The sequence below is a fragment of the Epinephelus fuscoguttatus genome, linkage group LG22 (assembly GCF_011397635.1).
Source record: "Epinephelus fuscoguttatus linkage group LG22, E.fuscoguttatus.final_Chr_v1".
Classification (NCBI taxonomy): domain Eukaryota; kingdom Metazoa; phylum Chordata; class Actinopteri; order Perciformes; family Serranidae; genus Epinephelus; species Epinephelus fuscoguttatus.
The window spans coordinates 7,541,665-7,566,520 of NC_064773.1; the positions used below are offsets into that span (position 1 = coordinate 7,541,665).

Below are 24,856 nucleotides of genomic sequence, written 5' to 3' on the forward strand. Positions count from 1 at the left end.
ATAATTTACTAACATTATCTTTCATTTTGCAGACTTTTTTCAACAACCTGTTTATTAGGTTTTCAACATTATACCAAAAAACAAAAAACAAAAAACATAGAACACCAAATGTGCCTTTTCTTTAAAATAAATACATGCACGATAATAAATGAAAGAAAAAAGCAAAATAAAATAATAATATCTACAATAATAATTTACATTGGGGGTTCTATATGACACACACCAATACAAGTCCTTCACTGCCTACTGTGTGTTGCTTTTGCTTTGTATACAGCAAGTTTAAATAAGTTTTAATGCGGTGTGCCACTACTGTGCAATGCCACTATGATATCTTATAAATGTGCCACACTGAAACCATTCTTGTTTATCTATGATTGTGTATGTATGTAGTCATTATTTAAGAAAGGTGCTAAGCTGTACATACTATACTACATTTTATTTTTGTTGTTGTTGCACAGTGCTATCAAACTTACACTTAAACAAACCATAAAATTCCTGGGCAACTATCTTGAGAATTAATTCATTGTTTTGTGCAAATTTTTTTTAGAAACTGTGAAAATGTAATCCTTTTTTTAAAATATGATAATCAATACGTTTGAGTTTGGGACTGTTGCCCATATTAAACAAGTCACTTGAATAACTTATCATGGACATTTTTATCTATTTATTTATTTATTTATTTATTTTACTATTACTACAAATTAATTGACTAAACAAAAGAACAATCTCCAGATGAATCAATAAAGAAAATAACTGGCAATCACAGCCCTAATCCTCATACCTGACTTTTGTCAAATTCAAACACTTTCATCTTGATCTTTTATTTCATTTGTAATAGACAAAGTTAAACTTCACTGTTATCATTTAATGCATTCCACCAGAGTTAAATGTCTGCTAAGGATTTATACAGTATTTCTCCACAGAAACTGCATTATTATTAGACGCTGAAGTGACTCCACAAGTGGGAAATAAAATGCTGTTATTGATTAAAGTGTGTTCACTGAAACATTAGCACGTCAATATCTACGTATTTTACAATCTTAAGCTCTGTGCTTTTATTTTGAAGGCACGCAGCCTGTCTCAGCCTGTTGAGTTTGAGGTATTTTCACTTCCTGCAGTCAGACAGTGACGCCACGAGTGTGTTAACGCGCACGTTATCTTGATTGACAGCAGGAGATGGACAGCGGGCCTGCAGGCTGAGGAGCTTATTATAACTCTGCACTGACAGATCAGCTGAAGAGGAACAGTGAAACTGAGCAGTACAATAGTTAGGACAGCAAGGAGGATGGTTTTTGTTTTGCATCACAATATGCGGCAGATTAAATCACACACTGCACCGGGAGAGTGAGGATATCAAACAGTGGAATCAGAGACAGTTGACCCAACATACACTGACACACCTGCACTCAGGGAACACACACAGACAGTGTTGACATGAGAGCGCTGCATGTTCTGTATGATGCTTATCAGTTTTAATCTGGAGCTCCACTTCCTTCATGTGTCTTTTTCTGTTGAGCATGAAAAGCAAAGAATGCAGAAATGTTTAATGAACTGGTTTTAAACCTGCACGATGATTCACCGTCTTTCTGTTCCCTGAACCAACTCTGCATCACATGCCAGGCTCCATGGGGAATTTGAGTCACTCTGTTTTTGACTTCCTCTTAAGCATTTGGAGACATCTAGGTTGAAACTGGTTGAAAACGGAGAGGTTTTAAGACTCTAGGTGACATCTAACTGTTGCTCTTATGACATTTCAATTAATATATCTTAATGTGAAGCAGGTCTTAAAGGAGGACTATGCCAATTTTTCCTGTTCATCTATCCATCCATCCATTTTCATCCGCTTATCTGGGGCCAGGTCGCGGGGGCAGCAGGCCAAGCAAAGCACCCCAGACATCCCTCTCTCCAGCAACACTTTCCAGCTCCTCCTGGAGGACCTCAAGGTTTTCCCAGGCCAGATGAGATAGGTAATCTCTGCAGTGTGTTCTGGGTCTGCCCCGGGGCCTCCTACCAGTGGGACGTGCCCAGAACACCTCTAACAGGAGGCGCCCAGGAGACATCCTGATCAGATGTCTGAACCACCTCACCTGACCCCTTTCGACATGAAGGAGCAGCGGCTCTACTCCGAGCTCCCTCCGGATGTCCGAGCTCCTCACCCTATCTCTAAGGCTGAGCCCAGACACCCCACGGAGGAAACTCATTTCGCCTGCTTGTTTCTGCGACCTCATACGTTTGGTCACTACCCAGAGCTCATGACCATAGCTGAGGGTTGGGGCGTAGATGGACCAGTAAATCGAAAGCTTCGCCTTCAGGCTCAACTCCCTCTTCACCACAATGGTCCAGTGCAGCGCCCGCATCGCTGCAGAAGCCGCACCAAACCACTGATCCATCTCACTTGTGAACAAAACCCTGAGATATTTGAACTCTCTCGCTTGAGTCAGTAACTCTCTCTCAACCCAGAGGGGGCAATTCACCGATTTCTGGCGGAGAACCATGACCTCAGATTTGGAGGTGCTGACTCTCATCGCGACCTCTTCACACTCGGCTGCAAATCTCCCCAGTGCATGCTGGAGGTCACGGTGTGATGAAGCCAACAGAACCACATCATCTGCAAAAAGCTGTGCCAGATCCTGTCCATTACTAGCACAAACGGAGAATCGGAGACAAGGGACAACCTTGGTGGAGGCCAACACCCGCCAAGAACGTGTTTGACTTTACGCCGAGTAAGTGGATGCAGCTCTCATTTTCGTCAGAGGGACCTAAGGACCGTCCAGAAATATAAATAAACATGAACAACCCAAATCCAAGAGTAAGTGTGCTTAAACTCAAATTTGTGATGTCATACAGTATAAACTCCGGAGCTGCTCCATAGACAGTGAATTGGTAAGGATGTGATAGATGACACTGACAGCACCCAGGGTTCATTTCCTGTTTCAGAACTGAGGACACTACAAGAGATTAAAGCTCATTTGGGTTTAAAAAAGAGAACAAACATTCTGTGGGTCAATAAAATCAGGCTACCGTTCGCTGTCTGTGGAGCAGCTCCAGACTTTACACCGTATGACATCACAAGTTTTAGCCTCTCTTCGCTGGTTTCTGGCAACCCGGTCTTACTCCAAAATTGCCGAAATCCGGCGCTTGGGCAATGACGTGTGGCGTCAGACACTGGCAAAAAAGCCATCCTTTAACGTTGCTGTTAGAGTTTAACAAATGGCCAAATCAGTGCTCTGTGAGTTGACATTCAGTCTGTAAACTATGCCAGTGAACTCATGACAAACCACCGCAATGCATTTTAAATTGGTGTTAACGTACAGAGTACACTCTCACTGGTGTAAAACCAGCATATGCTTTAAAACTAAACTAAAATCTGGGGGAGTTTTTCTATTTTTTATACCTTGATCAACTAAAATATTGATCAATATGAAACAGTTTCAGACCATATTCCCACTGAATGCTGCGTACATCAACAGTCTCATGTTTCAAATATAAAATAAAACATTGTGCTGTTTATCTCTGTAAAGATAAGACAGCATTTGAGTAAAATCAGTTTTTGAACACAAGTGCAGTCCTGCAGAGACTGAATGAGAGTTAAGTTTAGGATGCAAACTGATTGGAAATTCTGCTGGGAAATGGATTTAACTTAATATAATACATTCTGTAATTTTTAATTTAATTTAATTTAATTTAATTTAATTTATGTTTTCTGTTGAGTTGAATTGAATTTTGATTTTCTTATTTTCTCTGTTGATGATTTCTGCTAGTGGTATGTGTAATGCAGTTATTTTATTTTATTTAATATTCAGTATTTTGCAGTATTTTTTAGGTTCATGTGTTTGTCTCTCTGTTCCTGTTTAAGTACAGTAAAAAAAACTTTTTTGTTGAGGGAAATGGATAGAGATGAGATGACGAGTGAATGTAGAATATTTAATATTAAAGTATATGTGCATTTTGTAGACCGTATTACACATCAAACGATAACTAAACCTACAGGGCACAAATTATATTCAGTTCTGTCATGCAGCCTTGGTGGACCAGGACGACTACGGAAATAATTTATGTTAAATTTTAGAGTTGTTTTTAAAGCTAATTTAATTGATACTTACTCTAATTGTATTTAGATTTTTTTCTTTCTTTACATGTCAGTGTCAACGGAAGTGCATTGCATTCACTGAATTTTAAAAAAATGACACCCTATCTTATAATTATGTCATAAGATCTCATAATTACTAGATATTGTGTCTAATTGTGTCTAATAATGACACAGCTTTTTTTTAATGAGTCTCTGTAGGTGTCAGATGTTGCTGCGTTATTTAATTGATTATTTATTTATATATTTAACAATTGTGTGTGTGTTGTTTCACAGTCAAGTCAAAGCGGAGGTGCTGTTCGTCCTTTTACCGGCAGGTGGCAGCAGCTCACAACAGCGCTACAATAAATATCCCCACGAAGAAGTACAAAACCCGGAAGTGGCGTACGGTGCAGAATCAAAACAGTTAAAATTTGACAGCTCCGCTAAAGGCTGATAAAATGCAATGGGAAACGTAACTGCCACCTTCAGAAATAAACTGCACTATTTAACCAACGTGTTTAGATACTGGGGCGACTTTTTATCGGACTGTCGCGGAATGCTAATCCGAGGAAAAGGATCTTTTGGCTAGTTTTATCCGCAGCTCTTCCCTGTGTGACTAGCTAGTTAGCTTCCACGGCTAACGAAAGTTGCTCCATGGATATCTATGGGCTGAACATTACCATATATAGACCGGTCACAGAGCTCCCTCGCCGGTGAAATGTAAACGGTGACTCGCTGGGGAGGCTGACAAAGGGCAAGCAAACACAAAACTCAGCCTGGAAGGAAAAAAAACACACGCTAGCTTCACCATGTCATCTGATAAGATTATTGCCATCGTCATGGATGACAAAACCTACGAGGTAAATAAAAAGAAGCTGATAGAGAAGAGCGACTACTTCCGTGCACTGTACAGCTCCGGGATGAGGGAGTCCACAGAGGACTCTGTGCAGCTGCAGGGACTCAGTGTCCCCGGCCTGGAGCTGGTCCTGGAATTCATCAACACCTCAAAGGTTCAGGTTGTCAACGAGACTCTGGAGGACCTGATTGAGACCGCCTCCTTCTTACAGGTCACCTCCATCCTCAAACTCCTCACCTCCGAGATCCGGCTGGACAACTGCGTGGAGCTGTACAGCCTCTCTGAAGTTTACGGGACCCACGATCTTCGCAATGCCTGCCTCAAATACATGACCTGCTACTATCACCCCATGCTGAGGCGGCCTGAGTTCAGCAGCCTCCCCTCTGCTGTCAGAGACCAAGTCAAGGAGATGCGCATGAAAGGCACCGCCACCCTGGTAGCTATCGGAGACTTCACCTGTCTGTCCCTGGACGTGCCGGATCAGGATGAACCCTGGTCCATGCTGAGGTATGGAGAGGTGGAGCAGCGCTGGAAACCACTGGCCAACAACCTGCCTCCAGATATGATCAACGTCAGAGGATACGGCTCAGCTGTTCTCGACAACTACCTGTTCATAGTCGGTGGATACAGGATGACGAGTCAGGAGATCTCTGCGGTGCACTGCTACAACCCCTGCAGGAATGAGTGGAACCAGGTGGCACCGCTCAACCAGAAGAGGTAAAACCATGCCTACACATTTCTACTCAGATATCACAGTCACATTTCACTCACTGCGTCCTCTCCATCAGGTCCAACTTCAAGCTGCTGGCAGTACAAGGGAAGCTGTACGCTGTGGGAGGCCAGAGTCTGGGCACAGTGGAGTGTTACAGCCCAGACCAGGACTGGTGGACCTGTGTGTCCTCGATGCCCGACCCGCTGGCTGAGTTCTCTGCCTGTGAATGCCAGGGGATGATCTACGTCATGGGTGGATACACTGCAAGAGGTTGGTATAACTCAGTTCAGTGTACAGTCACACTATCACACACAAACAATGTAAGCAAGTACACACCAAGAACAATAAAGGCGGACCTTAGCCTGAGCCACAGTACACCTGCAGGGCCACGGATGGTGACTACAGGTGCCAACTGGGTTGTGGCTTTTCTTTTTTTAAAAGAAAAATATAATTATTATTTCTTTTTATTTTATTGAATATTATTATTAGTATTTTTTATTATGTATACTAAGCATTATTTATTACATTTATTATTTTTATATTATGTGTTTTCCTCTCACTATTATTTGCTCAGTCCCTCTTCTCTCTCGTGTCTCTTCTTTATCAGCATACACACAAATTACACACATAGATTTAGGATTTTTTTTAAAACTTTTAAAGCCACTTGGAATAAAATTTAAGACCAATTTTACAATTACAGTAATCAAAATTTGTGAAAAAAGCATGAACCCACATCACCTAATTAAGGTAAGGGATTTTTTTTGCCCAAATATTTATTATAACATAAGATACGACTTTTACGGCATTCTGTAAATTATTAAAAAAAAAATAAATAAATAAAAATAAATAAATTAACAATCATTGAGATTTCACAATGCAACATCAGAAAAAAAAAATTATAAAATCCTACATCCTATGTCTTAGCATTTTTAAGACTTTTAAAATATTGATTTTTCATATTTTAATACCAAGTATGGCCTTATTTTTAGATTAATGAATTTAATTACTTTCAAGACTTTTTAAGGAGCCGCTGGAACCCTGACATATACACGGGTGTCCCACATAACCACTGTTGGTACAGTAACAACAATCATTTTCTGCCCCTATTTATGTATCATATGTCACTACCTTGTTTTTTTTTCTACTGCTCTTTGCACCAATAAAAGATGATAAGATAAATTAAATTAAATTAAATTAAATAAAAAAACAATATCGGCCACTCTGTGTCCTGCAGGCTGTTTGAAAGTCTTAATGCAGTTACAGTGAAAATAAGTGAAGGCCTGGATGAGTACTGTCTCTGATGATGGCTTGTGCTCAGTATCATTTATCTTGGCTAATATAACAGGACTAATCATATCTGTACCAGTCAGTAATGTAGAAATTAACACAATCACAGCTTTGCATTGAGGCGTTCTTTTCCTCCATCTCTGGTGTTTTCATAATCAGAAAACCTTGTTATGTATTATTACTTATATTCAAATAAACACAAGAAGTTTGTGCTCTAAAGAAAGGATCAGCGCTCAGTGAATAACCTCTTAAGCCCTATGATAAGCTATTATGGCAAGGCTTAACTATACAGACCAGTGAGCAGTGATAACTAACATGTCTTTGGGGTCATCGGGTGGGAACCTACTGTCAGTGTTTCGTCTAGTTGGTCCCACGACACCTCCAGGAGGCTAGACAGTGATCTCTGGCGTCCCAGAGACACTCCCCTAATGCCAGGTCTCACTGCTCCCCGCACCGACCCAACAACCTCCTTTACCTTACTTACATATGGTTTTCTCAGCCCAAACAGCACCGCCACCTTCAACCAAACCCAGGCTGTGTACATGTGAGCTCCAGGTAGAAGCAGTGCTGATACTACCTTTCCTAGCACATTCACCATACTCTATTTAACATGCTACATAGTATAACTCCAATATAAGCTAAAGTTAAAGGAGCTAGAGAAGATAAACTCAGGCTTTCAACAAACACAGGCTCCATATACTATATGTAGGGCTGGACAGTTTGTAGAGTTTAAACATTTGAACCGGTAACTCGTAGCAGACTAAAAGCAATCCTGCTCCTCTGCTCTTCTCTAATAACACACAAAGCTTGTCCTCTGTCTGTCTGTTTGCGTATGTGTGTCTGCTTGTCTTGTAATCGTACCAGGCTCTTACTAATATACTAATAATAATTAAAAAAAATGGACCAGACACTGAAGCTATTGTGGCAGATCGGCGCTGCAGTGATTCTTTTGGCTCGCTGGGAAGCTGACGGAGGCTTCCAGGCTCAGGGTGCTTCGCGGCGCTTCCACCTCTTGTCTAACCCCAGGGCTCTCACCCAGATGCCATACCCAAATTGGCACAGACGGATTTAACATGAATCAGCACTCTGACATAATACTAATGTAATTGGGTCGGTACCTTTACAAAAACCTTTATCGATATTGCAGCAATATGGTGGGGTTGACTTTTGGTACTTTCTAAAAATATTGACACAATGAGATTTTTGTTCTATAATCAACAGTAATGTGGATATAATGACAAAGCAGGTAAAAGCAAATAATAGAACAGCTAGAACAGTCCATTAAGTTCAGAGAATGACATCACTTTACTGTGATGCAGCCTTTAAAAGCAGGAAAAAGACAACACGAGATCTGTTCTCAAAAAATTGTTGATCTCACTCGTCTGAGTTGGCTTCAGTTATCACAGTGCACTCACAGTAATCTGATTTAATAGCAGCAAGTGATTATTATTTGATTTTTATTAACCTATCATGACACTGGCAGGGTTTTATTTATTGGTGGACACAGGACAGGTCTGAAAAAGAACATCCCTGGTGCTGCCATGTTAGTGAGAAAGAAACAAGTTCTTTCAGTTTTGCCTCTTTGAGTTGAACATGTTTTTTGTGTGTCTGACAGACAGGAACACGAGTGTCCTCCGTTACTGCCCAACCTCTGACGCCTGGTCGGTGTTTCGGACCTGTTCGGCGCACATTCGCAAGCAGCAGATGCTTTCAGTGGAGGACACCATCTACCTGGTGGGCGGCTACACTCATGAGCTGGAGGCGGGCCCGCGGCAGCGGCGTCCCAGCCAAACGGAGGACGTGCTGACGGTGCAGTCCTACAACGTCACCACAGGGGAGTGGATCCAACTTAAGGAGAACACATCCAAGTCAGGCTTGAACCTGACGTGCACTCTTCACAATGACGGTATCTACATCATGAGCCGGGACGTCAGCCTGCCCACTAGCCTGGAGCACCGCGTCTTTCTCAAGTACAACATCTTCTCTGACGCTTGGGAGGCTTTCAGACGCTTCCCGGCTCTGGGTCAGAACATGCTGCTCTGTTCGCTTTACCTCCCCAACGTGCTGTGATCGAGAGGACTGATGGGAACAGACAGTGGAGCCCATGCGGCATTAATGTAGGCCAGTGTGTGGCTCGCTTGTTCTCGCACAGAATGGGGCTCTGTGGCATTAGTGGGAACAGTGTCCGGTTGCCAGGTTGAACGCCTCGTGACCTTTGTGCCTAAAAAAAACAAACAAAAAAACAAAACGCACTACATTGTACATACTGCTGTGGATGCAAATACAAAGATACAATGACCACTATGAAGGTGATGAAGCGCCATGGCCCGTAGGTCAACAGCATCATAACAGCTGGTCCCAGTTTGTGACTCTCATGTGTTAACACTAAAGTGACTCAAGTTCTCTGAGAAATAATGTCATGGATAGTTTGAAAAACCCTGAAGGTTGTTAAGGAACAGGTATCGCCAATATCCTCAATGACTCTCTTAACCATCTGGGTGAAAACATATTTAATTTGCTGCACAATTAAAAAGATTTTTAACTTGTTTCACAACTTGTGTCTCTTGTTTCCTGTCCAGGTGGCTGGCCGGTCGCCATCTTTGTTTGGAGTGGGAAGTTTGCTCTTGTACAAGATCACAAAGCTCGTTTTCTTGAGATAATGAATAACAAAAATGTAACAAAACATTTAAAACAAGAAAAAAATGAACAGGACAGGAAACGAGTCACAAGTTGGGAAACAAATTAAAAATCTTTTTTATGGTGCAGCAGGCAGAATATTTTTCCATGCAGATGGTAGAAGAGTCTTTTAGGATTCTGGAAATATCTCAACAACAGCACTAAGTGTTATTTAATGACCTTCCCTGTCAGATAATTATTTATATAATGGATAGTTACTACTGTCGAATGCTAATACATAAGAGGCACACAAACGGGGCTAACATAACAGCATGCTTTTAAATCTATGGGCCACAATATTCCCAATGTTTACACTCCAGATATGGCATTGGCGTATATGTTTATCCATAGTTCACTACAAACCTTAAAACACATTAAAACACATTCTTGTCTTTATGAACTGTACATAGCAGATAATCATAAAAAATGGCTTTGGTTTTACACTGCCAGTTTTATGGGAGTTAAACGTTCCTCGAAAGTTATCGTTTGTGATGCGACGCAGCTCAGAGGGAGCTTCATGTGTTGCCCGTACACTTGCACAGTCTTATTTTCCAGTGATACACTAAGCAAAGCTTAAAGCGCAATTCCATGAAATAAACGATGCACATGTGCCTTCTGCAACCTCGATACAAAAAAACCTTGATACAAAAAAAAAAAAAAAAAAGCACAAAATGCAAGACTTTGTTACATTGCCAGCAACTGACCAAAACTGCTGTGTTTGATTTTATTTCTTCACTCTGCTGAAGCAGATTTTGTTTTTTCACTGAGGTACGTCTCAGTTCCTTGATTAAATATTGTGGGTTTGCAGACACACGAATGAGCCTCAAAGTAACATTTATTTGTGAAACTCAAAGTTTTGGGTAAATGCAGCACTTTTATTGTTTGGTTTAGTGGATTTGAGATTCTCTCTGCATTACTTATTGTTTGACAGTTTGGGAGTTTAGGTCATGATAATAAAGACAGTGTTCAGGGGTCTGGTGCACTGTGTATCTCTTTGAATTTATTTTCATTTCTCCACATTCTGCTTGTGTCTCTGAAGTTTGTTCTTGTTATCATGAGATCACGAAGCTAATTTTCTTGAGATAATTAATACTCGTTTTCTCGAGATAACGAAATAATTACCTCATGATCTTGAGATAACAGAGCTAAAAAAAAAAATACTTCAAAGCACGGCTGTTATTCTGTACACCACTATTATCTGCAGTGCCAGAGGATTAAAGCTCCAAAAGTAAATCAACAAAAAATATAACAATAAATGTAAGAAAATAAGAAAAAAATCAACAGATATTTTTCACCATGATTTAGTCCATCAAATGTACATAAAGACATTTTTAAATGGCAAAGAAGTCAGAAAATACTACAAAATATTCACCACAATGTCCTAGATTCCATGATGACTTTGAAAATTGCACATTTTGACTGACCAACAGTCAAAAACCCAAATGTTTAAAAATGTATAGTAATATAAAACCGTGAAACTTCGTCCTCAATCTTCAAAACGAGTGAATAATTGACATTTTTAATAAAAGCATTTTTAAAAAATGACTTAGATGATTAAGTGATGACGAATAATGTCGTCAACTCCCATAAATACCATCCCACGTGACCAAAATCATCGAATACACCCTAACATATTTCTCTCTTGGGAATATTTATGTCATTGTTAGCATCAAGGGGAGGACAATGTAAAAAATTAATTTCCTCCATTCTGGTGGCCCATTTTTATGCACCAATTTGTGCTTTATCTGCTTCAGATTAGGGTGTAAATATTTTAAATTGTTTCAGAGTAAAAGTTTTCCACTTCTTTCATGTGTTTATTTTTGGGGACGAATGCTCATGTCATCATCCCTGCAAAAAAAAAATGGGGACTGCATCAGGGGTGTAAATATAGATAGTGGAAAACAACTCTGGAGGCCAACTCAAAGCCAGTTGCACAAGTTACCATCAAGTGCGGCATATACCAAGGTGATACACTGTTCCTGCTGCTGTTCTGCATAGGCTTGAACCCCTCAGCTAACTGATCAGAAAAAGTGGCTACAGATTCCACTTCCGAAGTGGGGCAACCATCAGTCACCTCCTCTACATGGATCAATCTGTAAGCCAGGAGTGAGCGAGACATCGACTCACTGATCCACTCCACAAGGATCTGCAGCAAATACATCAAAATGTCATTCAGACTAGATAAGTGTGGTCGGATGGTGTCAAAGAGAGGGAAGACGATCAGAACTGAGAGGGTTGAGCTACCAGAGGGCAGCATTGCAGATGTTCAGGACAGCTATAAATATCTTTGGGTCCCACAGGCAAATGGGAACCATGAGGAAGCCGCAAGGAAGTCAGCTACAGCCAAATACCTAAACAGAGTAAAGGCAGGTCCTGGAAAGTTGGCTGAACGGAAAGAACAAGGTCGGAGCCATCGACAAGTACGCCCTGCCAGTCATCAGATACCCTGCTGGTATAATAAACTGGCCAAAGGAGGAGATAGGAAAGAGGAAGCTTCTCACAATGCATGGAGGGTTAGCATCAGAGCCACTGTCCAGGATGAAACAATCAAGATCCAGGGATACATCAGGAAGATGGCTCCCACAGATGAGCTGCTGAGTGGATACCTCAGGCAGCAGAAGAGGAGGACGAACCATCATGGAAGGACGAGCCCCTGCACGGCATGTACCACCAACAGATTGAAGAAGTGGCCGACATCAAGGAACCCTACCAGTGGCTGGAAAAGGCCGGACAGAAAGAGAGAAGCACTAATCACGGCAGCACAGGAACAGAAAGCAGGGGTCTACCACAGCAGACAGGACCCCAGGTGCAGGCTTTGCCATGATGCTCCTTAGACAGTTCAGCACGTAACAGCAGGGTGTAAGATGCAGGCAGGAAGAGCGTACATGGGACGCCATAACCAAGTGGCTGGCATAGTGTACAGGAACATCTGCACTGAGTTTGGGCTGGAAGTCCCAAGGTCAGAATGGAAGACACCTCCTAAGGTGGCTGAGAATGACCGAGCTAAGATCCTGGGGGACTTCCAGAACCAGACTGATCAAGCGAACATCGTGTTGATCGCCCAAACAACAGAAGAAGACAGTGGTGATAGAGTGAGAGCAACATCAGGAAGAAGGTACACGAGCAGCTCAAAAAATACCAAGGGCTGAAAGAGGAGCTAGAAAAGATGTGGGGAGGGAAGGCAACAGTGGTGCCAGTGGTGATCGGAGCACTGGGAGCTGTGACCCCCAGACTGGGAGAGTGGCTCCAGCAGGTTCCAGGTCCAACATCTGAGGTCTCTGTCCAGAGGAGTGCAGTCCTAGGAACAGCTAAGATACTACTCCCAGGACTCCGGTAGAGCACCTGAGCTTGAGGAAGACACACCACCATCCTTTACACCTTTTAAACAGAAAAGCAGCAGTAAGAAAGGACAGAGAGGACTGGAGAGAAACGAACAGGAGGAAAAATAAGCAAAGCTCCCTAAGTTAGATTCCTTTGGCTTATTTATAAACAGCTGGCAGTAGTGTGCATCTAGTCTATAACTAGTAACTAGTGTGCACCAAGACCCGTCGCAATAGCATGCACTGGGGCCCGTGGTAACTACCGTACTCCACCGGGCTGCATATGTCCGCCGAATGCTATGAAATGCAGCCTAAATTATGCATGTCTGACAGAATCTGAATAAGGACAACTTTATTTATAGCACCCTTCATACAATCATGCAGCCCAAAGTACTTCACAGAGCAAGATAAAAAAGAGACAACAATATACAATAAAATGTTTAAAAGAAAAATAGACACAAGGGTTAAAAATAGTAGAAACGACCAAAGATAAGATCTAAAAACTAAGGCGTAGACATATCAAACACATCACCAAGACAGCCTTCTTCCTTCTTAGAAACATCGCCCACCTCCGTCCATCCCTCTCCTTTACAGCTCTAGAGACTTTCATTCACACATTCATCACCTCCAGACTTGACGACTGCAGTAGTCTCCTCTACGGATCATCATCCAGAACTCTCAAGAAACTTCAGTATATCCAGAACTCAGCTGCTCGTCTCCTCACACACTCTCACACCCATGACCACCTTCATAACCTACACTGGCTCCCCATCCCCCCCAGCGTTTCCACTACCTGTCTGAGCTCCTCACACTCTCACACACTCCCTCTCGCACTCTTAGGTCTGCTGATGCCAACCTCCTGCCCCCCTCCACCAGGACCAACCACCACACCTGGGGGGACAGGGCCTTTTCCATTGCTGCACCCACCCTCTGGAACTCACTCCCTAAAGACATCAGAGACTCCTCCTCACTCTCCACCTTCAAGAAAACCCTCAACATACACCTTTTCAACACTGGCTACAAGCTATAAATTCAGTGTACTTCGCCCTCTCTGCGTCATTTCCCTGCCTATGGATTTTTTTGTGATTGAGATTTTGTTATTCTCTGTAAAGCGTCTTTGAGTATCCTGACAAGCACTATATAAATCTAACGTATTATTGTAAGACTTAAAAACGTAGGCAAAATATGACAAGTAAGTAAAAGCCAAGCTAAAAAGAAATGTCTTAAGGTTTCTTTTAAAAATGTCCACACAGGTGAAAAAAAAAAAAAAAAATTAAATTTTTTTTTCTAAAAAATAAATCAACAAAAAATGAAACAATAAATTGAAGAAAAATAAATTAAAAGAAAAAAAGAAAAATTTGAATTGATTACTTTACTAATATATATATATATATATATATATATATATATATATATATATATATATATATATATATATATATATAATTAATTAATACATTAACAGATATTTTTCACCTTGATTTCACCCACCAAATGTATTAAAAAAATGGCTAAAAAAAGTCAGAAAAGACTACAGACCACCCATCACAAAAAAAAACAGCACAGGAGTGACCAGCAGGGGGCAGCACATGCTTTTTCAACATGAAGTATCTCAGCAGGCATTCAGTATTTTTCACTTCACCTTCTCAAGGACTCCTTCCTTCAAATAAATAGCATATATTTGAAATCAATTATACTGTCTTACATTTTGTCTGTGCCTTTTTATGATATGCTTTTTCTGAATTAAAAACAAACAAACATTTATTTAAGTTTCCTGTTTCACATGAAACCCTTCAAACCTGTAGCCTGAATCGTTGTGCTTTTAAAAATGTGTCATCGTGTAGAGGTCAGGGTGGGTGTGATATTTTTAGCTTTTGTTGGTGCGGAGAGATGGAAAGATGGATGGATGGTTTGAAATTGAGTTTCTTTAATTCACGGCGGCAGAGGAAATCAATTGTTGCCATCAGTGGACTAGATTGATCCTCTGTGTGGGGTCAGACCACAGCGATGTCTCTCACACCTCCACAGTAGGGGTCGCCGAGGCCAATCACTGCTCAGAGAATTAATCCTGCAAACTGTGATGGGCTTAGGAATAAGATACAGAGTGACAGGCGCAGTGTGTGTGTGTGTGTTGCAGCATCACTTTAAAGACTAAACAATGCAGAGATGTTAAATTGTAGCTGCGTGATGACAGTGTTTTCACAGATTAACTGTCTTTGTCTTTGTTTCCTCAGCTGAGAGTCAACTGATAAATGTGCTCTGTATCAGGAGGTGAGCATGCGTCTGTTTAGTGTGTGACGGAAAGAGGAGGGCTGAGAGGAGAGAGAGAAAGAGAGAGAGAGAGAATACACTCCTGAAAGCAGAGATATGAGTGTAACAGAGAGAAAGAGAGCGAGAGAGATCCAAGGACAGACGGCACTGAGGGGAGGGGAAATAACACACTCTCAGTCACACCTACCCCTCAGCCTCACTCAGCCTCTGTAAGAGAGACAGAACAGATCTTGACATTGTGAGGAAGATGCATATCTACATCAGAGGAACATCCAGGACAGGACAATAGCACCTAAATCTGCTGAGACAAATACATGCCAAGGACTACAATCAGCAAGCAGCGAGCCCAGAGGGAAGGACATTTCAGAAAGGGCAACACAGGGTGGAAGAGGCAACATTTGCAGGTTTATTTTGTTGCTTAAAAAGGACCTAAAGAGCAATCCCTAATAAGCTGCCTTGGATATCCAGTGTGTCTCTGTCCGCAGAGAGCTCCCAGTGCTGCTGCTGCTGCTGCTGCTGCTGTGAGGTTATAGTCTCCGAGAAAGACTGCTTTACAGTCCAGAGACCATGAGTGAGGCGAAGAAAGGTGAGCTAGCCATCCGGGATAAAGCCATCCTGCACCAGCAGAGGCGTCTCAAGCAGGCCACGCAGTTCACGCACAAGGACTCGGCTGACCTCCTGCCCCTGGACGGGCTGAAGAGACTGGGCACATCCAAAGACTTGGTGAGTTGACTTTAAATGAGGCGCTTGAGACAATCAGGTCATGATTGACTTGATTGGAGAGGCTGTCGTGTGTGTTGCCAGGTGCTTGGCAGTCGTTAAGGGCTGACTTTGAGTGGAAGTAGGTGCACCGTTCTGTACGGTGTTTCAGCAGCATGTCATATTTAAAGAGGTTAATTTCACTGGATTAGCATTGCACTCGTGACGTTGTCGGACTTGTGTTAGACAGCAAAAACAAAATATTAAAGGCGATGCAGCAGAGCCAGAGATATTTTGTTTCCTCCTTGAATTCTGCTCCCCTGTCAAAACCTGGCACATACATTACCCACAATGCAATTTTACACCTAACAGATCATTCTGAGATTTACAGAGCAGTGCTAGTCTTTGAAGCCAATTTTACATAGTGGCCAAATATGGAATTACAACATCTGGGTCCATCACGTGATGCCACGGGGCCCGAAATGATTGTTTCCATAGACTTACAATGGGAAAGACACGTCTGTAAATCAGTGGATTGGTATCTTTGAGCGTCATAGCCCCTGTGAAATGACTCGTTCCACTATCAGGATTCAATCCATGCGGTCTGATAACATTTCAAAAGTCTAGAAGAGCTGAAAATTAAAAATTAAATAAATTCTATGCTTAGTAAAGTTAGTGGAGGGCTCGCATCTTACATGCTGAATATGGCACATTTTGACAGAGATTTGGATCGTGCAGTAAGGCACGCCTGCCATACTGTTTTGCTGAAGTGCTGTAAAGATCTACAATGAATAAAACAACTTGTGAACACAACTCGGAAAAGCTCAGACTCTGTTTCGTGGGACTCTGACATTCATCTGTTTTGTTCTGCTCGAGCAGAACAGTGAGTTCCTCCAGAGCTAGAGTTTAGTCATCACCAGTTACCAAATTATGTTTGTCTTTTTTTTTGGCTTTTTTTGTGGCATTTTCTTTTGTGAAGCCATTGAATAACAGTGTTTGCCTCCCTATGTGCAAATGTTCTACCAAAGCAAGTTCACCCCTGGCACTGTTTTGTAAGAGCACCATCACTGCATCCTGAGCTTAACACAGCTCAAGACGGCTGTGATTGGTTTAAAGCAATACAAACAAGTCAGAACATTTTCCCCCTGTAGCAGGAAGAGAATCTGCAATTCTAGGCCTTTCTTTAGCACTGACGCAGCGCTGCAGAGATAAGTCTAGCTATGTGAGACTAGCAAAGAGCTAAGTTAGTTAACGGTGGAAGTTAGCCACTTGCTCTATGGGCCCCAAGATGCGGAAGATTTGAGTCATTTGAGTCATTTCATACTGTAGAAATCAGGCTTTTCTGGCTTCATGTGCCATGCAACTTTTGAGCAACTCTAAGCATTTCTGAGCAACTTTCATACAAATGAATGAGACCCTGCCTCCAACGCTGTATCCCTTTTTCTTTATACATCTGTGGTTATGCTAGTAGTGGCTGAAATAGCCCTTTTTTTTTGGCATTTACTGCTTATTGCTCGAAAAACGGAGAATGTTGACACTTTAAGTTGACGAAGCCTGCCTGATGTCACTGCAACCTGCTTAAAGGTGGTTGGGCGCGCTTTGACCCGACTCTGAGTTGGTCCATCTTGGGTGCAACTTGGGTGTAGGCCGCGTTTTGTGTCTGTGTGTAGTGTTGTGTAGCACTAATGTACCTTTTTAAAGTGAGCAATCTACAACAGTGAGTAATCAACAACTAGGCCAGTTGGTTGCGACTTTTTGTGTTGTCTGGAAAGCAATGGAGCTTGCAGTGGTGTTTCTGCTGTGGATGGCGTTTTTCCTCGCCCAAGGTCTCCAGACACCTCGGATCCAGTACAGCATGGAGTTTCTTCTTCAGTGGAGAAATCCTCCACCGGCCAACCGTCCCCTGGATCTTATTTCGCAATGCGGGGATTCTTGTGGAGAGATAACAAAGTCTTATGGAAACTTCAGCGGCGCTTTCCCTTGCAAAATGAGGAAGCGAGGCAGAAGGGGCGGTGCTCAACAAAGGCTGCGCAAGCTACCCCTCACCCGTATCCTGCTGCCATCTATGATCTAATGCACATTCACTAAGGAATAAAGTTGATGAGCTGCAAGCCCTTGTAAGATTCCAACATGATTTCAGGGATGCATGTCTTTTGGCCATTACGGAATCATGGCTTACGGATCGAGACTCGGATGCAGATCTTTCCCTGGATGGATTTGATGCGCCAGTCCGCCTTGACCGTGTTCTGGTCAGAGAAAGGCTCTGTACTAAAGATGTTGAACTGGTGGCTGTGTCTCTGCGTCCCCCGTATTTTCCCAACTATTTGTTGTAGTTGCATATGTCCACCCCAGAGCTAATGTGGATAAAGCATCGGATAATTTGGGTTCCGCTTGGGATGGCCTTAGGACCATTACCGGGTCTAACAAGAAATGCAAATCCAGGATAGCTCTCAGCGGTGCTAAATCAGACAAACAATTAGCACAGGATCTAAATGAATTTCATCTGAGGTTTGACACCCTTGATTTCACCAATGTGACTTCTAAGTTGAAAAATGAGTTACATTGTACTGGTTTAATGAACGCTCTGTGATTGAGTCCTTCAAACGGATCAAAGTCAGAAAAAGCCCAGGTCCTGATAATATTTGTGGCCATCTGCTCCATTCTTGTGCACAACAGTTGGAGTCCATCTTCTTCTACATCTTTCAGATGTCACTCAATCAGCAGAAGGTGCCAAGGAAGCTGGAAAGATAGCACTATCGTCCCAGTGGCAACAACTACACATCCCAAAGTTCTAAATGATTTTCGGCCTGTTGCCCTGACCTCGCTGGTTATGAAATCCTTTGAAAGACTGATGAAAGAAGAACTTCTCTTCCATTTAGAGCCTCTGCTTAACCCACTGCAGTTTGCATATACAGCGGGTCGTGGGGTGGAAGACGCTACTGCCACACTTTTAAACCTTGTTTTTAAACATTTGGAAAGTAGCAAAACACATGCCCGATTGTTATTCATGGATTTTTCGTCAGCTTTTAATACCATCCAACCTCATATTTTAATTGACAAACTTGTTAATAATTTTAACTTATAGATTTTAATGTCGTGGGATGGATCCTCGGTTTTTAAACTAACAGAACTCCGAGAGCGAAAGTGAATGGGCATGTGTCTGACGTTTTAACTTCATCTACTGGTTCAACCCAAGGCTGCGTCCTTTCACCACTACTGTACATACTGTACACCAATGACTGTCGGAGTCAGTATGACGATAGATTCATCCTAAAATTTGCTGATGATTCGGTTATCGTCAGCCTCCTCCACAACAGTAAAAGTAATCATGGTCCTGTGGTCGATGAATTTGTACAGTGGTGTGATGACTCCTTTCTGCAACTAATTATCTCCAAAACAAAGGACATGTCTATTGACTTCAGGCAGTAGCCTTCATCCTCCCCGACTATTATTAAGGGTCAGGTGGTCGAGTCGGTGGAGAGGTACAAGTACCTGGGGACTTTCATTGATATGAACTTGAATTTTAATGACAACACTGACATGTTGTGCAAGAAGGGTCAGCAATATTTGCATTGTCTTAGGAAACTGTCTTTTTTTCCAGTGGATAGGACCCTCATGACCCTTTTCTACAAATCTTGTATTGAGTCTGTACTCACATTTTCATTATTGTGCTGATATAGGAACCTCAGTGTCAAGGCAAAGAATTCACTTAACAGGATAGTTAATTTGAGCAGCAAGATTCTGGGAGTGCAACAGAGTCTGTTGTCTGATCTGTTCACTAGACAGGCGGGGAGGAAAGCTACAAGCATCCTGTCTGATGCCACCCACCCCCTGTTCAACAAATTTCAGTCTGTACCCTCTGGCTGCAGGTTCAGGTTCCCTCCTGTTAAGACAAACAGGTACAAGCACTTGTTTATCCCTTCAGCCATCTCCATCCTTAATTCAGGCCAGAGGGGAGGTAACTAGCCCCTACCTGGCTGTGGAGGAGTTACATGTCGCACTTTATATTCAGTGTATTTATACTCTCATGTTTCTATTTATTGTTCTTGCTTTTTTTTTTTTGATATATCAATTGAGGTGAGCCATGCTGTGAGTTTGGCCACTGCTGTTGATTTATTTAGTGCTCACTGTTTTTTGGGAATGTGTTTTTTATGTGTATGTATGTACTGTACCCATCTGTTTTAGTCTTCGCTGCAAAATCAATTGTCCCTTGGGGACATAAATAAAGTTGAAGTTGAACTTGGCACAACTGGATGTGTTTAAACCAGTAATGGATAGAGTTGGGTACTGAAACTTGGTACTTTTTGTACTGAGTACCGATTCACTTAAAATGAATCAGTGCCAAATTTTGGTTCCTGAGGTGGAGCGAGAGCGCATGACTCGCACAGACTCAGCAACAATGGCGACAAAAAAAATGTGTAGACAAAAGTTAACGTGCAGCACTGTTCCTAAATGTTCTCAATAAAATGTTGAAACTGAGAAGTTTAGACTTTAAAAAGTACCGAAATAAGGTACTGTTTGGTACTGGTACCGGTACTGTATCGGTTCAATTATGAACGGTACCCAACCCTAGTAATGGACACACAAATCACCACAGCATGGTTTGACTCAGCGCAGCCAAAATTGCCAGTGGAAAAGCTCTTCAGTCATACTGCCCAACACCTGTAAACAGAGTTATGATATGTAGATTGGTGGAACTCTTTAATTGTTTCATTGCAACTTTGTCAGCCATAATTCTCCTCACTATTTGAAAAAGAGAGCTGAACTAACCATTATTTTAATTTGCTGATTATCTGCTGATTATCTGCTTGATAAAGGGATTCATTAATTATTATTAATTACATACATATTAAAAATATTTACACTATGTCAACACAGAAGACCCATAAAATAATGCAGCAGACATCAGTTCAGTTAGCTGCAACTAACACTGTACTTAAACAAAATATCAAAAGCAAGGGAAAAGAGTTAATCTGAAGTGCATCTAGAACTATTTTAGATTAAAAAATGTTAATAATGTTTAATTATAAAGCCTTTAGTTAAAAAAAACTAAATTAAATTTATATATTCATCATTTAAATTAATGAATCTAAAAAACTTCTAATGGACTCCCTGACAGTGTCATCGAAGTCCCAAACCCCACTTTGAGAATCACTGATTTAGAGCTAGTTTAATGTCTTAAGTGACGTCTTCAGATGTCTTCTTCTATCTTCACATTAGCCCCTTTTACACTGCCTCTTCAAGGCATGAATTTCACGGCATTATGCCACCTTGTTGTTCTGTATATAAGATCCGATCGTGAAATGAGGGGACAGAGTTGTCTCGCGTCTGAGCCGAAAACAGAGGTAGTAACAGCACCGAAATGATGTCTGTATAAATGGGACCATGGGCAGCAGGGATGTGAAACGTTCTGAAGATGTGTTATGCGTGCCACCCAGCATGGGGGATTTAAAAACTAGCTGTTATCAGTTAGCAGCTAACTCAAAGAAGAAGAACAGCGGCCTAAGATGTGAAAACTGGGGAAACACCAAGGTCCAGAAGCTCCTTACCCTCCGATCAGAGGACGAGATTGGCTGCCATATAACAGGGACGGCTAATGATTGTCATTGCCGTGTTTTGCCGTCGTTACTGTTTAGAAAGCGCTGCAGATGCAGATCCTCTTCTGGTTCTGCGATGCCTGCATACTGTCTCAAATCACACACTGGTGCGAAATGATGCTGCTGTTGTTTGGTACTGTGTAAAAATGCAAAAGCAGTGTGAAGAAGGGACTTCTTTGAGGTGCTATGGCATGATTTCTGTGTAAAAACAGCTACTGAAGAAACTGATACCATTAAACAAATAATTTTCTGTTGATCCACTAATTGATTAACGGACTACTCATGTCAGCACCGCAGAGGACGGCTGCATATTGGCTGTCAATTATCAATTTTAATGTCAACCTTATCCATAATTTGTGATTTGACTCTGAATAAATGACCACCATTTCCTGCACTAATGCACTACATTGTGTTCTCTACTGTATGTCATTAAGTGCAGCCTTGAAAAGAAAATTCATCATTGACAGGGTCATGAAAGATTCAGAGTCTTTCACTTTGCATAGAGGGGAGGAGGGAGACGTCAAGTCAAAGCTTGTTACAGTACACTGTGCAGGGCTCGACGTCACTACACATTCAGACACACACACACATATTTCAGGGTTGACATATAAGGATGAAAGACACCTCCAACCTCTTCACTTCCTTTTCCTCTAGAAGCCTTATAAACCGAAGCTGTTATACACTGTGGAGGATCTCCCTGTAATAATCTTAACAATTTATTACTCCACCTCTCCTCTGACACAGTTCTGGTTTGATGGCAGCTTCCCAGATTCCCCAGAGCTCTCCAAGAACCTCGGCACAATCACTCTGGCACAGTGAAGCAGCATGAGCAGCGCTCTGTGCTCTGTGGATAACACACTGTGATGCATTTATGCCTGCCAGGTTTTAATACAAACATTTGCTGCTAGAAAAAACATTCTGCTCCCCTTTCTTCTTCTTCTTCTTTGACTGAGTCCCATTTTTTGTGAGCTAATGATACATATGTACCCTGTCCCAGAGGTAACATATTATTTAAAACTGCAAGTGTGGCATTAATAGGTAGATGTCGTTTAAGGAAGGCTATTACACACTTCTCTGTCGGACTTTTTAGGCATGCTAGTAGCATTGCTTAATGGATGCACCACATTGATCCGGACTGAAATATATATATATATATATATTTTAAGATTATTTTCTCTGCATTTATGTCGCCTTGTTTTGAAAGGACAGCTATAGAGAGAGACAGGAAAGGTGGGTAAGAGAAAAGAGGATGACGTGCAGCAATGGGCCACGGATCGGAATCAAACCCAGACTGTTGCAAAGGACTCAGTCTTACTTCTACCCCTCTTATTTAGAGAACTACTTGATGGACTGCCATTACAATTGGCACACACATTCATGGTCCCCAATCTTCATGACTTTTGTCGAGTGCAGTCTCCTGGTTGAATAGGATTTTTTCCACTGGATTTTGGAATACTGCCGAAAATAAGCTCTATGGCAAACCAAAGTCTATGACACAGTAAGATAATGTCAATTTTTATGCGTAAAGCAATCATCACAGTTAAAAAGCTACTGTTAGGCTGTTAATGGATTTCACTACGGTCGAATTACTATAATGTTGCCGCCACAACGAGGCTGTGAAGCTAACACGTTCTCACTCCGACCTCGTCACATATCAGCGTTTGGTCATGGACTTTCCACGTCAACACATACGACGCAAAAGGTACCCTGGGTGTGTTGGTTGTTGACGTTCTGGGACGCAGTGTCAAGTTCTGCCTGTTATATGCATTGTCTTCCTTCAAAATACACTTCTGTTTTTACAGGAAATTTAATGTTTATATGCAGTCTCTTTCAAAATAAACGCACTATGCCAGTGCAGCATCCTGAAATGGTGTTGGTCGGACACAACAAGCAATTTGAAGATGTCACCTAGTCACCTAGGACTTCTTTAAGACATTTCATAGACAAAAATAATCAGTCAATAAACAAAAATAGTCGGCAAATGATATGATTGGGAGAATAACTGTAAAACCTTTTTAACATCAACATGTTAGCATTGTCATTGCGGGCATTTTAGCATGTTAATGTTAGCATTTAGCTTAACCCTCTGGTCCCCCCTTATAAAAAAAATCACACCTGTCCCCTTCGGGATGTTTTTCATCCTTGTTGAAAAACAACCATAAAAATATTAAATATTAATATTTTTTCTACTTTTTTTTTGCTTAAATCTTTTAACCAACTCCTACTCGGATTATACATACCAAATATTCATTGTGTGTGTGTGTGTGTGTGTGTGTATGTATGAGAGCGAGAGAGAGAGCGAGGTGGAGAAAACAGTAATGTAACCTTGCAGCAACCTGCAGCTCATAATTTGCAATTTTTAGCTACACAATTACACATATGTAAATGCACACACACACACAGACACACAATATTTTTTTAGTATCTTTACAGCCACAGCCCGCAGACATCCATATCAACACTAACCTAGCATTTAGTTTAATTTTTTTGCAGCAATGGCTCCCAAACCTCAATAATGAAAAAATAGGAGAAAAATACAGGCAATTTTACTGCTTATTATTTAGTGTGTGTTTGCTCTGCAGGGGGAGCATGAGAAAAGGTATGATTCAGCTGGATTTTAGTAAAAACTTCTATTTTGATCCCCTAACTCTGGAATGCATGACTAATATCATCAAATTCATGTTTCTAAGTTGCCATGAGGATGTGATGAACAAATATGGAATTTATGGTTTTACATTGAGCTATATTTTCACATAGGGATTTGACATTGTGTATTTTTGAATCCATGTACACACACACACACACACACACACACACACACACACACACACACACACACACAAACTAATATTGCAATATTTTTATACAAACCACACTGTCACATCCTTATGAGCACAGCAAGACCATTTTTGATCTACTCTGCATTTGCCCTCCCTGTTAGGGGCCTATAGTGCTTCAAGTGGCCAAACCAGGAATTGTATTGAAAAGACAGCAGGGCCCCAAAAATGGAAATTGGCCCCATCTGCTTTTTTTTTTTTTTTTTTTTACCATTCTTGAGTCTTTCTTACCAACCTGACTGCCAGAGACAGAAAAAAAATCACGATTTTTAGGTAAATTGAAAAATGTCATTTTAATGGGTTTCGATGGGGGCGGTTTTCGTCCGAGAGGGCGAGGTGTCGTAAAAGGTTGCCATTTGTGTATTTTAGGCCTGAACACCTTGAACTGAGAAACAAGATTTATTGTGATTCTTTCTATTATGAATGGTTGATCCGTGAAAGTTGTATATTTGTGAAACTTTCCTCGAGTCAAGAAAATGATTTTAAAAAAACTATGATGTCATCGCAATGTTAAGTCTATGAGCCAAGCAAG

The 24,856-nt window shown here is 41.5% G+C and overlaps 2 protein-coding genes across 2 annotated transcripts in view; both read left to right on the forward strand.

Annotated features, from left to right (window-relative positions):
- The first annotated feature begins 4,452 nt into the window (after nt 1-4,452).
- On the forward strand, nt 4,453-10,272 carry klhl42 (kelch-like family, member 42). The gene is made up of 3 exons (XM_049566886.1): nt 4,453-5,642; nt 5,714-5,907; nt 8,540-10,272. The coding sequence occupies exons 1-3, from the start codon at nt 4,879-4,881 to the stop codon at nt 8,992-8,994; spliced, it is 1,413 nt and encodes a 470-aa protein (XP_049422843.1). The 5' UTR covers nt 4,453-4,878; the 3' UTR covers nt 8,995-10,272.
- Nucleotides 10,273-15,293: 5,021 nt separating this feature from the next.
- nrip2 (nuclear receptor interacting protein 2) overlaps nt 15,294-24,856 on the forward strand; it is a 75,931-nt gene continuing 66,368 nt past the window's right edge. Inside the window, exon 1 of the mRNA XM_049566908.1 lies at nt 15,294-15,914. Within this exon, the coding sequence (XP_049422865.1) occupies nt 15,759-15,914 (156 nt within the window). The 5' untranslated portion in view covers nt 15,294-15,758. The remainder of the gene's footprint in view (nt 15,915-24,856) is intronic.

Bases quoted from the DNA above. Each gene is read 5' to 3' on its own strand.
- klhl42 (XM_049566886.1), top strand. From the start codon at position 4,879: ATGTCATCTGATAAGATTATTGCCATCGTCATGGATGACAAAACCTAC. The intron at 5,643-5,713 runs GTAAAACCATGC...CCTCTCCATCAG, and splicing joins GCACCGCTCAACCAGAAGAG to GTCCAACTTCAAGCTGCTGG. The intron at 5,908-8,539 runs GTTGGTATAACT...TGTGTCTGACAG, and splicing joins GGGTGGATACACTGCAAGAG to ACAGGAACACGAGTGTCCTC.